The sequence below is a fragment of the Cetorhinus maximus genome, chromosome 10 (genome assembly GCF_964194155.1).
Source record: "Cetorhinus maximus chromosome 10, sCetMax3.hap1.1, whole genome shotgun sequence".
NCBI lineage: Eukaryota > Metazoa > Chordata > Chondrichthyes > Lamniformes > Cetorhinidae > Cetorhinus > Cetorhinus maximus.
This window is the reverse complement of record NC_135888.1, coordinates 66,501,671-66,514,525: the sequence shown is the minus strand read 5'-3', so window position 1 is coordinate 66,514,525 and position 12,855 is coordinate 66,501,671. Positions and strand designations below refer to the sequence as shown.

Below are 12,855 nucleotides of genomic sequence, written 5' to 3'. Positions count from 1 at the left end.
GTATGACAAAGGTCTTTAAATCACTCTTACTTAGAAAATCCTTACATTCTGGGATAGTGAAGTTATCTGAGATTATTATGTAGGAAGGATATCATTATATTTCTGCTGTTAAGATGGAGGTCATCAGTTAGCAATCAAGCACTACATATAATCATTGTAAAGGAATCAATGGCCATGATAGAAGGCATTTTCTTTCTCTCACTCATCACTGAAGCACAACAGGGATCTACCAAGGGCCACAGGCTCCAAACTGCAGTCCTTACCTTGTATTCTGTAAAAGAAAGAGAAGATACTAAACTTGAAACATGACAATAAACAAAGGCATAGCAACAGAGTTATATGTAACTAGCGCCTCTTCTACTCTATGAAGCTAAAATTCATCACTGCTCCTGTCAATGATTTCAGGCATCGAGGGACAAGTGTTCACACAAGGATACTGATGCAGTGACATTATTACATTTTAGAAAATCCCCAATATTTTAAGTGCTGTGTAGTCTTTGACCCTTTGCATCTCCATCTCCAACAGCACTGCATACTGATGGTATAACTTTCTTATCCTCATAAAATTTGGGCATAAAATATTAAAACGTATGCATAATAATCCCGACTGTGCAGTGATTCTGAACTGCCTTTAGCTATTTTGATTCTAGATTATAAGATGGAGACGGAAAGGACATACCTTCCCTTTTAATTGCCAGTATGGTGTGTGCCCATCAATACACTTAACATTATTTTAACAATGGAAACGGATAAACAATTGCCTTTTTAGTCTTTACTTAAGCATTTTATATTTTACTTTATCCAACCAATCATATGAGCTTACCTCTCATTCCCCAGTTAACAGAACTGTCGTTGTCATATTGGAAAATGTCAGCACTCTGAGGCTAAAGGCAGCGATGAGTGATGTTGGGTGAAAATAAACAACCTGTTAGTTATTTGTAGTTTAAGATAACATTCTTTGAACTGCTTTTTCATCACTCCGAGCACTAAAGTATCATACTGGTCTGGATTTTTAGGATGGTGGGGATTCCCTTCCTGCCATCCGAAGAGCCGGCATGTTTATGTCCCATGAGTCTTCCACCCCTCACTTGGGAGGAAGTCTGGCCTTAGAGAGCTGCCGACCGATCTGATTGGCCGGCAGTGCCAGAAGCTGCAGTGTACAGGACTGGGGACTGCATGCAGTGCGCGGAGCCCAAGTCCTGGGATTCCAGGAAGAGGCAGGGTGGAATTTTCCGACCCCACCATTGCTGAGGCGGGGCCAGAAAATGCAGCAAGCCGTTCAAAAATCCATTGACTTCAGCGGGACTGGAAGATCCCGCCAGGGGCAGGGACACGAAAATTCTGGCTGTAAGCTTTGGGGGTCCAGGGGTGGGGAGGGTAGGGGCAGCTGGGATGGGAGAGGAGATCCTGCGGTTACTGGTCCTTAAGGGAGTGGGGGAAGGGGGTGTTGCTGATGGGGGTGCCCCCTCCCCACACCTTTCCGCCTGAGGCCTGAACCCAATTATTTTCGGGCTTCCCCCATACCTGGGAAGTCCTCCCGTCAGCCTAAAAATTGAGGCTGGGCGGGAAACGGTCCTAAAGTGCTCAATATTTGGCCACTTAAGGGCCTTAACCTGGGCAAAGGCAGGCCTTGCCCACCCCAGCATAAAACTGCAGAGAGGTCAGGGTAGGTGGGAACCCAATGGTAAACCCACCTGAGGAATTTTACGTCCACTCCCCACCTACTAACTCACGGGGTGGGGGGCGCGCGAGGGCAGGAAGGGGTGGGAATTCAGCCCATTATCTTCAGGAGTGATTTGATCAATGTGATAAAGAATTTGTATTCGAGCTCCACCTGGTTTGTTACACACTTATACAGAATGTACAAATGTACAATTATAAATTTTAATTATAACGCCTTACAATTCCTTTGATATATTCAATGACGTAGACACTGACATCTCTCAAGTCATGGATGCCAGCTGAGAGACAGGTGAGCTTGGGGAAATGACAATACATTTAAAATATCTTCAAAAGGGCAGGGACGGGGGAAACTGATACATATAAAATCAGACAGATGCAGACATTTACACTGAACAAACACTTTTGCTTTTCTTCTTCGGGGAATAAGCTAACTGTGAGAGGAATTAAATTCAATCTTACCCTGTGCAATCCATTTCTCATATAGGCAGGAAGAGAAGCAGATTTGGAAATCAGTGGATCTGTGATAAAGTAATGGTTCTATTAGTTGACTTGGTGCATTACTGGCGCTAAAAGTAAAACCAAACTATCTTAGAAAGCCATATAGGCAACAACAGTAAAAGAAAAATGCCTGAAACTGATAGCTGGAGATTACATTTTATCCTTTTTTTCCCAAGTTTGAATCCTAATCCAAAATCAGTGGAAGTTGCACAAGTGAATTTATCCAATGTAGATCCTCTTAAAACCACTAGATGGTGCTTAAAGTTAACATGTTGCGGAGTCCTGCTTCATTCAATCGGCCAGGATAGAAAAATATAAGGAAGTTGACAGATTGATGTTGGATAAAGTAGAAATGTCCTTGCTCTCCATCACCAAGTGAGACCATCACAACGGAGGAGGACCTTATAGAAACTCAAATGTTGAAGTGTAATATTACATGTTTTTAAAAAAAAAAGCAAAAATATTTTGTTGATAAGCCCGATTTGCTACGTGTAGAAAAATCCCAAATATGTTCTTTATATAGATGTTTATAGTTTAGTTATAAGTAGTGCACAGTGGAAGTCTCACACCGCCCTCTCCCCTGTGTTGAACAGATTTGAGCGAAATCTGGGCAGGGCACAACTATGAAGAACAGCAGACATAAGGGAGACACTGTCACATGTGTTAGACCAGCTGGGGAAAGGATCTGGATATCAAATAAAGGAAGGATCCAGATCCACAAACACATACACGCAGTAGAAGGGCAACAAGTGCTAAGTGAATTCAAGGGGCTTTTTTTCCCACATTGTTCAGCATCATAGCTTGAAGATCCAGTAATAAGCGTACAAATAATAAACACGGGAATTACATCGAAGTATTTCATGTGATCGGTCTCTCCGTAAAGAGACCAATGAAAACCTATTCACGATATTAAAAAATGTGAATCACAAAGTGGATGCATGTCAAGAGAGTTCTGTAGATAAGTTACAAATGGCAGTATGTAATTGACAGATCATGTTGTTTAGCGTTTCTGAAAATTAAACCATGAAGCGGAATATGCATTGCGACTTATCCACAGCCATCACACAAATTGCTACTTTCTACTGTATTGATAACAAATCTTACACAAACATGTGGTGAAATGTAGCACATACCTGTGTATTAAAATGTAGCACATTATTATGTAATGAAATGTAGCACAGAATTACACAATAAAACATAGCACACTATTAAACCCACCTCCCTGCCTCAAAAATGTAATACAGAATTATGGTGATGAAATATGGCTGTGGTTGGAGAAAGTACTGCAGTCAGCCCACGGACAGCATTTGCAGCATTCCATTATCCAGTTTCTCTTATTAAGCAAACAGAATTAAAATAGGCTCTAATGATTCCAACCAGCAATGACCTGCCCAGCACTGATATGCAGAAGCAACTCAAACAGCTTTGCATCATGTGTGAGAGGACATAAAACTGGTACAGTGATTCTGTACAACAGTGCAGACTGAAGCAATAATTGTAGACTGTTGTAAGGGAGGATTCCTTGAAATGTCAAAATTTGGGTTTAACAACAAACTGACTTTTACTCACCACTGTCGCCCATATATGTTCCTCTGGGAGCTGTAATCAGAGGATTAAAAGCAAATTATAATAAGGCAGGGGCATTGCTTCCCCTGAACTGTCTCTCTTACCAAAAACTAGTCCAAATGCTTTACTTAGCAGTAAAGTATTAAAGCAGTATTAAGCAGTTTTTTTCCTCCCTAACTAAGCAATAATGTGAACTGCAGGAAATAGATTATTTTTTATTGTTGTGAGACATGTGAAATTACAATGCAATTAAAATTATTTAACTGAATAGCAACTGTAAAGTTGTTGCTAAAAAATACAAGATAATCATTGCCTGTAATAATTTTTTTAACTGAGGTATGGAAAAGGACATGACTGCAATGTCCGGTATGTGTGCGCAAAACCATGGTTAATGACATCACCTACATAACTGGAATCCACATTATTTGACTGGCTTTGAAATCACTTCCTTCCTGCAGCTGAACAACAAAAATGAAACAAGGGGAAAATAGTAATTTATAATGCAGGTGTATGTTCACAGGGTATTCTTCTGGCTCAATGTTTTGTATAATTTTGGGCGGGATCATCTGGTCTCACTGGTGGCGAGCTTGGAGGTGGGAAGCTAGGGCATTTACTTAGGCGGGATGGTGGCATACCAGCATCCCGCTGCCTTCCTCTCTCTGCCAGAATTAAGTTCCAGGTGGGAAGACTCATGGTCAACCTACCTGCACCACTGCCAATTGAGGATCTCAAATGGCCAATTAATGACCACTAAAGGGTCTCATCCTGCTGCCGCTGGGATTAACCCAGCTGCAAGTGGGCCTGCTGCCATGCGGCTTGCATGACTGGTAAGCCTGTGTGAGCCACTTGTCACCTTGGTGGGGAAAAGGGGCTGGGGTTACTCGACCAAAGGCAATAGTGCCTGATCAAAGAGAGAGCCACCCCTCTGCCGTTGCTTCCAACTTTCCTGTGACCACCCCCCACCCCCCTGCCGCAAACCCCACCCTCTACATTACTTACCTGCGGCCTGGGTCCTCTGCGATCCTGGGACTCCGGCTGGGGATGTCCTTCCGACATGCTGAACGCAAGAGCAGCCAGTCTCTGATTGGCTGGCAGCTCTCACTATGTGGGACTTCCACCCTTAGGGTCTTGATTCTGGGGGAAGGCCCACCAGTGCATCGCTACTGCCTGATTGGCTTGTGGTTTGGGGGGCCTTCCCGAAAAGAGGCAGCGTGGAACTCTCACCAGCTCTCCAGCGGGCAGGCGGGACCCCCGACACCCCTCAAGTGGGAGGGTGTGGGTTCATGCTTTCTACTGGCCTCTATGCATTAAGTGTGACAAAGTCACCTGAGTTTTTTTATCAAGCTATTTCAAATTTTCTCACACCTAGAACACAAAATAAATTTTTCCTCGTGTTGAATTCATGACCTTGGCTGAGCCACCAGGAAAATGGAGAGCAGTGAGCAGCTGTGCATTTATACAGGGAACATAACGAAAGAATCATCCATTCCTTGGCCATTCTCATATGCTTCCCAATAAATGATACAAAGTAACGTGAGTAGCACAAGGATCGGTCATCTATTCCCACCCATTTACTTTATGAAGTTGCAGAAGCTTTAAACACTGAGAAGAAATGAAGCAGTGTGGCAAAAAAATAACACTACCGATCCCTCAACCTCCTTCCCTGATAAATTATGTAGCATTGTTTAACCAAACTCAGAGTTTGGACAATGTCAGGCTCAGGACCTGAATCTGCACACCAGAAACACAATGAATTGGGTGTGGATTGCATGTCAACTTCCCAACTATGTGCGATTCAGTCAGGGTTGGGTAAGGTTGAGGACGGTCTTCTGATCCAGAGGCCAATTGAAGCCGTTAAGTGGCCAGTTAATGACCACTTAAGGGCCTCATCTCACTGTTGCTGTGCCTTTATATACGGAGGGTAATGAAAGAATCATTCATTCCTTGGTCATTCTCATAAACTTCCCAACAAATGATACAAAGTAACATGAGTAGCACAAGGAAATGTTAACTTTATTTCTCTCCACAGATGCTGCCTGACTTGCTAAGCCTTCCCAGCATTTCCTGTTTTTATTTCAGATTTCCAACATCTGCAGTATTTTGTTTTTTTTCTATCCATGATGCTGATTCATTATAAGCTACAATTTCTGAAGGTTTACCATGAATAATCCTCAAACCTTATTTGCACACTCCAAATAAAATTGCAGTGTAATTGGAGGCTGATGAATTTTCTTTCATAATTTGAAAATGTTATTGATTTGGTTTGAAAAAGTTCTCAAGCGTTTGAAGAATCAGACTTCAAAAACCATACTTCATGTGAAGGTCATTCATGTAGCTTACTGCCACTGCTGTAATGCTATGAGCAAGACACTGGGGAGTCTGGATTACTCTTGGTAGCCAGTCTTCAAATATCTGAGGAGTCAGGGTTTATATTCCTCGTAATTGATTATTGCAGCAGTGCCAAATGTATATTAGCTGAGCACACAGATCAAAGGGACCAGTCAGCAAGAGGACTTTGAACATTTGTTAATTCTGTAGGTGCACTTCTGAAGTTAAAAAAAATTTAAAAAGCACATTTTCATCAGCAATTCCTGACAGAGAATCACAAACATTCCTTCTTGTTTTCTCTCTGGTTTCATTCAAAGTTGATACAGTGAAAGAACAAGCTATGCTTTAACTGAAATTCATTCCAACCAACTTCCTTTTTCCCAAGAAAATGTATTCTCAGGGGAGATAACCAGGAAATAGTTCCTCTTATTCTAGTCAGATGTGTCAAAGTTAACCAGGCAAATTGGTGGAGGGTGTCAAAAGGGAAGGCATTCACTATAAATGCCCATTTCTAATTAAACTAGGATCTCCTGTTCTGACTGAGCGAACCCTATATTCAGGTCTTTTGCTGGATCATATAGAGAAGATTGAGCAGCTGTAATCAGAATTTGGGTGTGCATGGCCGCTAATAAACCACACAAAGCAAAATTATAAACGGTTTTGAGTTACAGAATTGTTGCCACTTAAAATGATTGATATAATTTAGCAGTGCAAATCAAAAACTACTAACATGATTCAGAATCTTTTTTCATGTTATCATGTGACAATTCCAATTTTGAAGCTGTGCTGCATTAAAGAATGGCCAGTATAGATTTCCAACTAATTTCACTTTTGTGTCTTCTCTTCTCCCCCTCGTCTCACCTCAAGGCATTGATTCTTCGCAGAAGTTTGGTTTTACAGGCTCCAGGCACCCGCTGGTACCTTGGCCAAGTGACTATTAGTCACATGTGAACTTTGACAGTGAGTCCTGACAGACATGTTGATTACGGGGAGCATTCAAGCTGAGCCTGATTCCCTCATTGGCCATTGTATACTTCTAGTAGGGGCCACTGAAAGCAATCAGGAGTGAGAATCCTGCCCAATACCTCCCTCTCTAATCAAGGAGCCTTGAGCCCATATAGCCTATTGTTGCCCTTGTTAGCTCTGAACAGTTAAGGAATGAAATCTGGGATCTTCAGGGCCTGTTTGGCTCAACTATTGTCTGGCCAGGAATTTTAGGATGGCGGGGTTTCCCTACCTGCCACCCGAAGTGTCAGGGGTCAATGCATCATCACTCCAAGGAGTGTTAATTGGCTGGAGGCAGGACTTCTGCCCCTCAGTTGGGAGGAAGTTCCACCTCAGAGAGCTGCCAACTAATCTCATTGGCCAGCAGCTCTCGAGTCCCAGCAGCACCAGAATCTAGAAGTTGCAGTGAATAGGACTGGGACTGCAAGCAGACCCCAGAGACTAAGTCCTCAGTGTCCAGAGCCAGGTGAGTGTGGGGGTCTCAGGGAGGGGAGGTGAGGCCTGGGAGGGAGGGGGAGGGGGAGGGTAGGGGTTGGTGGAAAAGTCGGAGTGGGGGTTGAGGAGGGAGCCATCCTGGGATGGGTGGGTGGGTGGGGGGTTGGGAAGGGGGGTTGGAGCCAGGCCTTGTGGTGCGGGGGCACCCGAAGTTGGAAGAAGGCTGTTGATGGAGATGACCCCCTCCCCCACCTTCTTGCCCAAGTCCTGAACAGAGTCACTTTCCTGGCATCCTCCCCCTCTCCTGAACTCCTCCAGCCAGCCTGAAAATTGAGGCTGGGAAACGGCCCTGATGTGGTCATTAATTGGCCGCTTCTGGCAAGAAGTCGGGGGCGGGGGGGTGGGCCTGCCTAGGCCTTGTCTGTCCCCACTGTAAAATGGCAGAGAGGTTGGGGCAGGCGGGCGGGAGCCTGGTGGGAAGGCCATCCAAGGAATTTCACAGCACCCCCCCACATCACCAGCCAGAGGGGAGCGTAAAATTCTGCCCACTGTGTAAGTTTGTTAATGCTTTAGTGGAGCTCTCCAATGTGTTTTTAGAAAACATACAGTGCATCATACACCTCAATTGGACCCTGGAACTGCAAGATGAAAGCACCACTAGATGATATTTCATTAGTTTATTTTTAACTCTGATATTAGATTCCCTAAAAGTATTGATATTCCCTGAGCTGGATTCTGCCTATAAAGTTGCTCTCAAAGACTAGATGACTGGAAATTGTAAATATATTCAAGGACACAAAGAGAATGAGCCTTTCTCCCCGTTTCAATCACTGTTAGGGATTGGAGTCTACCTCCCACTCATTGGGTGAATTTTCCTGCTCCAGCAGAGGCAACTTAGGAAGCAGAATCAGGAGCAAAGTTGGAACATAGTACGCTGAGCAGGCTACCTGAAGTCCTGCCCCTGAGCTGGAGGCAGGGTCAAGGCTGCAGAGGTGGGTAGCAAATTAGGCCCATTTATTGGCCAATTGAGAAAAATATGATGGCATGGCTGGGATCTTGCCAACAACTGATGGGCCCCATTGAGACCAGAGCACAGAATTGAACTAGCCACAGCCCCCAGGTGGCAGGCCTGGGGACTGCCGATATCACCTCCCTCTCACCTCAGCATAGACCCACTGGGATGCAATGCCCATAGCACTGGCTGCAAAACCTTCTGTGGAGTTGGTCTCCCTCCACAATGATGGTTAGACAGCCATGGCCATGCGTGAGTTGTAATTTTCTTTCATCTTGAAGCACCCTGCGCTCTCTCGCTTGCCTCAGCAGCGCCCACCTGTCCTGGTGGAGCTGCCAGCCAGCCATCGCAGTGGGCCTCCCACCTCCTTGGTCTGTTTGCCATCCTTAATTAGACTGGGCTCCCGGAGTCAGCTTTTTAATTGGTTACCTCCAGGAATATTGTGACTTATGTCCCGCCACGGCCATTTCCAGGATCTCGACGTGGGATTGAGGCCAACATCAGGATTGTGTCCCAACCGGGAAAATAATCCAGCCCTTTTATTCAGAAACAAATTGAGGGTTGCTTATAGAACCTACAAAGAGATATTTTTTCAGTTACTTACATCCATTCACTGGGGAATCGTAGCCTATGTTCTGAAGATATTCCCTACTTGTTGTGGAGCTACGTGTCGACCAGGGGTCATTATCATAAGTCCCTGATCTGGCTTTCATCTCCTCCTTCAGAATTAGTCGGTTAATGCCACTTTGTATCTGGAACAAAAGTGATAGATTCAAATCTTACCTTTACTAAAGCCCTAATTCTGCTTTTCTAATCATCCCACCGGCACAATTACGTAGGTCTATTGATATGCAGTGCTGATCAATGAATGTGACAAGAGCATGCTGAAAATGCATATTCATTAATATCAATGAGGTCAGTACTGAAATCTATTTTAAGCACATTGACCGCATATTGTACAAGTAGTTTTTGAGGTTAGAAGCCATAGCACAATATGTATATCAATGCTCACATAAAAAGATATCAATTTAATAAAAATGGGGGCAAAAATAAATGTAAAATAAATACAGGTTTAAGCTTCTCCATTCCCCAGAAGCAGAGACAGACTTTCATTTTACAAATGTCCTTGAGGAAAAGTCGCAGTTAAGTGAAACTTAAAATCTGTCACCTGCTAGAATTAAACCTAACTATGACAGAATGATGATTGATTCATGGCGGCCATTAATTCTAATAACTTTGATTTGCTAAAAGTCCTGCTGGACATCTACTTCTGCATTGTAAGGAAGTACCAACAGCCTCCAGGCATAATTGGGTGATACCATCTAAATATATTTTTATCTTCATAAATGCAATTCTCTCAATGCAGAGAAGAAGTAGCACATGGCCAAAGGGATACAGTAAGAGTTTTAATCCAGAAAAATTGCAAATGATGGTCTCTGGCAGACACTGCTTTGACATAAGCCATTGTGCTATAAAGAAATAAAAACAGAAAATGCCGCAAAAACTCAGCAGATCTGGCAGCATCTTTAGAGAGAGAAACAGAGTTTACGTTTTGAGTCCATTTGAACTAAAAAGAAGTAGAAATGTGATGGATTTTATACTGTTTAAGATTGGGTGGAGGAAAATAGAAAGTCAAGTATAGGTGTGAGCTCAGGAGAGATTGACAAAGATGTCATGGACACAAGACAAAGGGAGTGTTAATGATAGTTTTAAAGACTGAAGTAGGTGCTAGCAGGGGCATAAAGGTAAGAAAGCAGAATGCGTTAATAGCAGAACAAGGGTTGGCGCTCTGTGAAAGCAAAACATTAAAACAAGTGACAGATAGCCCTGTTGGAGAGAGCCAGGTGGGGGAGGCGGGGGGTGCGGTTGGGGAAAAAGGATAAACAAAATAAATAATTGGATTATAAAAGGGGTAAAAATGGAGGAGAGTGTTCATGGTCTGAAGTTGTTGAACTCAATGTTAAGTCTGGAAGGCTGTAAAATGCCTAACTGGAAGATGAGATGCTGTTCCTCCAGTTTGCGTTGGGCTTCACTGGAACATTGCAGCAGGCCAAGAATGGATATGTGGGCATGAGAGCAGGATGATGTGTTGAAATGGCAAGCAACAGCAAGGTCTGGGTCATGCTTGTGGACTGGGCGAAGATGTTCTGCAAAGTGGTCACCCAGTCCGCGTTTAGTCTCCCTATTGTAGAGGAGACCGCACTGAAAGCAGCGAATGTCACTTGTTTCTATGTTGTGCCTTCACAGAGTGCTGACCCTTGTTCTGCTATTAACACATTCTGCTATCTTACCTTTATGCCACTATCAGCATCTTCTTTAGTCTTTAACACTACCATTAACACTCCATTTGTCCTGTGTCAATGACATCTTTGTCAAATTTCTCCTTAGCTCCCACCTATCCCTGACCATCTATTTTGCTCCTTCAGCTCTTTCCCCTCTTCAACAGTATAAAATTCATCACGTTTCTACTTCTCTTTAGCTCTGAAGAAGAATGATATGGACTTGAAACATTAACTCTGCTTCTCTCTCCACAGATGCTCCCAGATCTGCTGAGGTTTTCCAGCATTTTCCGCTTTTTATTTCAGATTTCCAGCCTCTGCAGTGTTTTCCTTTTATCTTAGTGCTATAAAGAAACATTACTATACTGCTGGAGATGGTAAGGAAGTCTATTACAGTATTAGGAAAATACCTATACAATTACTAGTAATGATAATGGCACCATGACCTGTGGGCAGCATCTGTCATTTCAATGACTTGGTGCATTGTTGGCAGCTGCCTTGTGTTCTTCATATTGTAAAAAAATGCAGAAATTTATCACTTTTTTACTGTGTGGAAATTGGAATTGACTTTAGCTATCACCAGTAATAAGTGTGATTTTCAATGTGATATGAGCATGCTGAATAGGTGCTGTCTGTACCATATGGAGATTGCTACATTGATGGTTAATGTCTGCTCTGCTCTGAACATGATAATGTCCTGAAAAGTATTACTTTTGCATTCTGCAGAGACTGTAGCAGACTTGCATTGTCAAAAGAATCACAAGCAGTATATTGTTTGCTGATTGCTGGAAGAAATGCATAGGTGTTTAGGGGTTCTGTTGATTTAAAATTCAGGTTTCTTTCTCATTCGTCCACAGGATACAGTACAGCAAACAACCTTTCTTCTCATTTAGGCACTAATGAAAATAAAAATTATTTTCATTTGGGAATTTAGGGTTAGGGTCAGAGAATTGTACTCAGCATGAGCTATAGCCTTTAGAGGAGCAAGGGAGGAAAAGATGGGTTTGAAGGAGCTGGAGCAAGGTTGTTTTATAAATTATGTTTAGGATTTGACATTTTCTGTACATTTTCCAATTTTACTTTATAATAGACATTTTGCTGATTTTCTACTTGTGTTAATGTTTCATGTTCATTTATTTAAATAAATATTATGTAAAATGTGCTTGTGATTGATCCTGAAAATTTTCAGAATAGATCTCTGCAAGACATCTTTTTAGTTACTATTTTAATTCCAGGTCTTGGTTGAGTTTGCATCAAACAACATTCACCAGGAACTGTATCTGGGGCCATTGGGCTCTTCCTGATGTTTGTACATGACATTAGTAATTTAAGATACTTTAATGAGTAAAGGGATTTGTCCTTGATGTGCATCAAGAACAATCGATAACTGAAACTCTATCCTTCCTAATGCTGTATCATTTTCTGCATTTGGATAAGCATATTTCTACCCATAACTGTACAGTTGAGATAAAGTTCATACCCTCTGAATACCCTGATCCCAAATATTTTGGCTATCATCTTCTGCACCAGATGAAGATCTTCGACTCGATCTAGATGCTGAAAAACAAAGCACTTATATTAAAAACAGTCTTTGGTAATCAGCAGATTAGGAGGGCGACCAAATAATAACATAAACAATGCTTTGTTGGCCCAGTTAGCTGAACTCTCCTCTCTCGCTTTTCTTGGCATGTATTCTCTATTCCACAATCTTACTCCATCATGACTTAACCCATCAAATTCTGGATTTGTAATAACTTTTTTTTGTTATAAATAGTTATCCAATTCCTATTTAAATTGTTACCATAATACTGGATGGCTACTAAACGTTTTATTCTGGATCCCTCTGTGATCAAAAAAATCAGTCTTTTCCACAATTCAGTTACACACTTACATTAGGTCTGTTCCCTATATCACTTCTGTGTGGCTCACTCATTCACATTTTTACTAAATCCCTTTGTAATTGTAAATACTGCATCATATCTCACTTCAAAGTTCCCTGCTCCAAGGAGAACAACTTAAGCTCTATCAATCTTTTTTTACAGTTACTAG

At 42.4% G+C, this 12,855-nt stretch overlaps 1 protein-coding gene across 9 annotated transcripts in view; it reads right to left on the bottom strand.

Annotated features, from left to right (window-relative positions):
• ablim3 (actin binding LIM protein family, member 3) overlaps positions 1-12,855 on the bottom strand; it is a 335,178-nt gene that overhangs the window by 13,242 nt on the left and 309,081 nt on the right. For 5 of the 9 annotated variants that reach the window (XM_078550574.1, XM_078550576.1, XM_078550575.1 and 2 more), the window contains 6 exons: positions 12,287-12,363; positions 9,132-9,279; positions 3,751-3,780; positions 2,143-2,201; positions 824-884; positions 203-271 (listed from right to left, as the gene is read on the bottom strand). In XM_078550574.1, coding sequence (XP_078406700.1) covers positions 203-271; positions 824-884; positions 2,143-2,201; positions 3,751-3,780; positions 9,132-9,279; positions 12,287-12,363 — 444 coding nt within the window. The remainder of the gene's footprint in view (positions 1-202; positions 272-823; positions 885-2,142; positions 2,202-3,750; positions 3,781-9,131; positions 9,280-12,286; positions 12,364-12,855) is intronic. The other 4 variants (XM_078550577.1, XM_078550578.1, XM_078550579.1 and 1 more) reach the window with 2 other exon arrangements.